Genomic DNA, 4,528 nt, shown 5'->3' on the forward strand with positions numbered 1-4,528 from the left:
TTTTTGTAAATATATGGGCTGTAGCTTACAAAATCTGTTATATTCTATTGACAATGACTCTGTAATGCTGATTTTTAAAATGTGTTTCTTTAACTTGTTTTTTGTTGTGGTTTAGGGCAAGGGTCTGCAGCCTTCATCATTTAAAGGGCCAATCAAGTTGATTTCTCACAAACCACAACTAAGTGGGAGCCACAGACACTACTTTGAACTTATTTTATTTTTACTGTTATGATAAAATTCAACCAATTATTGTTTTTGTGCATGAATAAAGCACAAACATTACAAGAATAAAGCATTTTTTTCTAAATATAATATCGATTATAACTTTTGACATGACTCCCTTTCAAAATAAAAGACAGATCATCTCAATGCAGCAAATGTTTTATTAGATAGTTTAATGTCGGCAGTACTTAAAAAAAAAACGACTATATACAGGGTTTTTTTATATATAGTTTTTGACGGAAATTCATAAACTTAGCAATGTAGAAATAATTCAGAGCTATTTTTTTGAGACCATATAGCACAATTAAAACTTTTGAAACAGTCTTCTTTCTAATCCGGCGTGTGTGAATCCCGATTGTGGTTACTGACCTTGAGTTCGGTTGTATATGGAATTCTGTCTAAAGGTTTTGGTGTGACTATGAAGCTTTAGCGCTTGATTGATTGTTGGAGGATTGTGTAGTCATGAGCCTGGTGGAGTGATACGTTCTATTCTTCAAATTTTTGGGAATAACTTCAATAAAGTTTGACTGTTTTGCTTTGATTTATGTGTATCACAGTCAGAAAAGTGTGCTTTTTTAATGAAAAACGTTTCTATTTTCTTCAACAAAAGAACCAAAATGTTGTGGCCCGGAGCTTCAGGTGGCAAACGCCTGGTTTAGTAGGAGGTGGAATACATTTTAGTTCACACTCCAGACCAGGTGGTGGCGCTACTTAGCACGAAGCTCTTTATGTACCGCTAATATTCCACAGAGGAAGATCAGCACAAGGCGCTAGCATGCTAGCAGCGTTAGCTTGAGTTCAGAGGACGGTGGTGTTTCGTTGGGACGTTCGTGAGGTTTGTGGACAGAAAGGACGATACGTGGTTCGGTTCCGAACAATCCTCTTTAGCTAAAGTGTCGTAAATGAGTGAATGCGTGTTGAACGTAAAGACAACGTGGCTGTGATTGTGAGACTAGCAGATGATCGGAGCTGCTGCTGTTCAGAGGACTTTGGTGTTTGTTGGAGCTGAAGATCTTCTGCAGCTGCAGGAACCATGTCTTCAGAACCTCAGGAAGATTCTGACAGAGAACAACCTTCTGCTGCTGAAGGAACCATCGTCCAGAACCAGGAGGAGCTCTGTGGTCAGAGAGGACTGATGGATAAGAAGAAAAAACAGCTTCAGCTTCATGTTATAGGTATGTTCAGTGTTTTTAAAAATAGATCCATTAATGTTCTCGTTTTTTTTCTTCGTCTAATATTTAGCTCAAAACTGTACAGACGGATAGCTCCAATATTATTTTCTGTTTTTGTTCCACCGCTAATGTTAGCTTGGGATTGTTAGCTAATGTGAGAGTATAAACAAACAGAGGCATGATGGGAGATCGGCGGTCAAGTATACCGGTGTAGTGCTGAGGTAAGTTCCAACTGCCAGAATGTGTATCCCTCGTTTTGTAGCACCATGGACTGTATATAAGAATAACACGCATTTATTTTACTGTCCCTAAAAGCGTAAAAAGGAGGTGAAAGGTTACGACAGAATTTATTCTCGGGCTTTTGTGAATTTGGCGAAATGAAGTTAGTTGGATATTGAATATTCGACAGACATTCGCTCTGGTCATGGTTAGGGACAGTCAACAATTTATTTATTTTTTCAGTAACTTTAAAATTATTGGACAATTTCTATTTTTAGTCAATTTTTTTACTGTAAATTTTAAAATTTTCTTTAATATCGTTTGGGTTTTTATACCAAATTGGTCCAAATCAGTCTAGAATAATAAAAATAACTTAGATCTATCGGGGTCAGCAACTTAGATTCACTATTGATGCAATTTCTATTTTTTATCAATTTTTATTGTAAAATTTTGCGTTTTTATTCAATAGCTTTTAGGCTATTGGACCTAATTGTTCCAAACAAGTCTAGAATGAAAAAAATAACTAAGATCTATCAGGGTCAGCAACTTAAATTTACATTTGATGCAATTTCTATTTTTATTCAATTTTGTACTGTAGATTTTTACGTTTATTGAAAAAAATGTTTTAAATTATAGTAAAAAAATTGGCTGTCATCATTTTGCAATTTATTCTATTTCATAATAGAGTTATTGTAATTTAAAATGTAAAAAAAAACCACAAAATTGAAATGTGAGTTTTTTGTGAGAAAACCAATGCAAATGAACAACAGGTTTTGATTGTTAAAAGTTTAAATTTGTCCAGTGTTCAACTATTTACAACACCATTTGTGTATCTTTCTATGGGGTCAGTCAGGATCAGCTTGACTGAAAGACAAGATTCAAAATTTAAAAAGCAGGCATTGTAAATTTGAAAAAAAAAATGTAAATTTGAACGGAGTTTAAAACTCAAAAATGCATTTTTTTTTAACTTCAGAAATTATTGAAAATGAAACATTAAAAATAGTGCATTTGAATCTTACAGTGCTTGTTTTTCACATTTTAAATCTTGTTTTTTATTCATTTTAAGCGGATCCTGATTTTACCCGATAATTTACCCTCTAAATGTGCAAAATCAGTGTATAAAATGTAAAATATCTACTGCAGTTCTGTCCTCCTCGGCTCCTCAAAGATCTTATGCTGCCAGTGACAGTTTCTGTCCAGCATAGACCCACAACACTAGTCCTACACTCCCAGGGAAAGCTCTTACTGCAGATTTTGTGGCATCAGTGGAAAAGATTTCACCTGGCGATGAGTTTCCTGTATTTAGAGATGGTTGGACACCTGGGATGTGTCTGGGGTTGAACCTCAGTGGATGAGGGTCTCGATCATCAGGTTCTGCATTTGTCTTCCACTTTTGTAGATGTGGTGAGCAGCTTTGGTCTCTGAACACACCACCAGAACCTCCAGCATCCTCATGTTTTCTCCCTCTTTGACCCTCCAGCATCTTCTCAGCTCCAGCCCACAACACACAGGAAACTTCAAGAAAAAAAGGATTTTTGTTTCCTGAGCACATTTAAATATATGAATATGTTATAAGTCGGGCCGTGAATGTTGATGCGTTAACAGGCGCGATTAATAAAACATAATTAATTAGTTAATATTTTTTAATTGCACTCAAGTTTTATTATTTTTCACAAGCATAATAAAGGTTTATGAGAAATAAGGAATAAGCTGAGGAATAAAAGAAAAAACAGAATTCCAGGAAAAATGTAAAATATACAGCAGTTCTCTTAGGAGAGAATTTCTTATTTTTTGGGCTGCATGGTGTGACTTTAGCCTGGATTTTTTTTTTCTCTCATTCAAAACATGTTGTTTAGTTTGTCGACAAATTTTATTCTTGTTATAAAATTACAACTAAAACTTTCATTCTATGTTGTGAAAACAGTTTGTTAAACATTTATGGGTTTCCACTACAACATAAATCAAATTTTTCCTGACAGATTTTTTTTATCTTTGCGTGATTTTATGTCTAGTGTTTGAATATAACGTGGAAAAATGACTAAATAAAGGTTGTGTTGCATAGGAGAGGTGATTAAAATAATACCAAATAAGCAGGTAGTCTTTCAAATTCAAAATAGAGGTAACTTGCAAAAGGTTAGTTTTAGACCACAGGTTCTAAAGGAATAACAATTAATGTTCTTAATGTACAAATGTGTGTGTGATTTCATATTATGATTATTTGCTGTAAGAAAAAACAATAATGTTGATTAATCACGATTAATTTTTTCCAGATTTGCAATTAATTAGTTATTTTTTTAATCGATTCCCAGCCTTAGTTATAAGATTACTTGTAACTTGTGTAAAGAATAAACTAACTTCCATTTGAATGACATTTCTCTAACACAGTTTGTGTTTCAGAGTAAAAATTAGCTAGCAACTGCTTGATTCCTTCAGAAAAAAACACAAGTGGAAAATGCAGCTCCACAAGCGTTACCTTTTGTTGCCAAAAGTGACTCCTTCTGTTGGTCCTTTGGTCTTAAGATCTTCCCTGAACCTCTATCAAGGTTTTATTACCCAGGATTGTCACTTTTCCTTTTTTTTCCGCCGTTGTAAAAACTTTTTTCTACTGCTCCACTCTGCATGTCTCCACAGCTCCGTCTGTTGTGGTGATTATTCTGCTTTTCGTTTTTGAAACTTTAAGTTACATTTAATGGTTGCTTAATGCGGCTAATGTAATGCTCGTCTCATCAACTTAGCTCCGTAGTACGGAGTACGGCCATGGAACATATTGCATCAAACACCTTTTCCTTTCATTTTTCAAATGTTTGCCACATTTTAGCTCCATTGCTGTGTTATTGTGATACCTGAGCCTACCCAGAACTTCCTGTGACATCACTACTGACTAGGGGTGTTGCGGATCACGGATTATCCGTGGT

General features: G+C 34.9%; 1 protein-coding gene across 1 annotated transcript in view; it reads left to right on the top strand.

Moving 5' to 3' along the window:
* Positions 1-837: 837 nt before the first annotated feature.
* LOC112156788 (zinc finger protein 568) overlaps positions 838-4,528 on the top strand; it is an 8,907-nt gene continuing 5,216 nt past the window's right edge. Inside the window, exon 1 of the mRNA XM_024289150.2 lies at positions 838-1,397. Coding sequence (XP_024144918.1) covers positions 1,256-1,397 — 142 coding nt within the window. The 5' untranslated portion in view covers positions 838-1,255. The remainder of the gene's footprint in view (positions 1,398-4,528) is intronic.

This window comes from Oryzias melastigma, linkage group LG2 (genome assembly GCF_002922805.2).
Source record: "Oryzias melastigma strain HK-1 linkage group LG2, ASM292280v2, whole genome shotgun sequence".
In the NCBI taxonomy this organism is placed as follows: domain Eukaryota; kingdom Metazoa; phylum Chordata; class Actinopteri; order Beloniformes; family Adrianichthyidae; genus Oryzias; species Oryzias melastigma.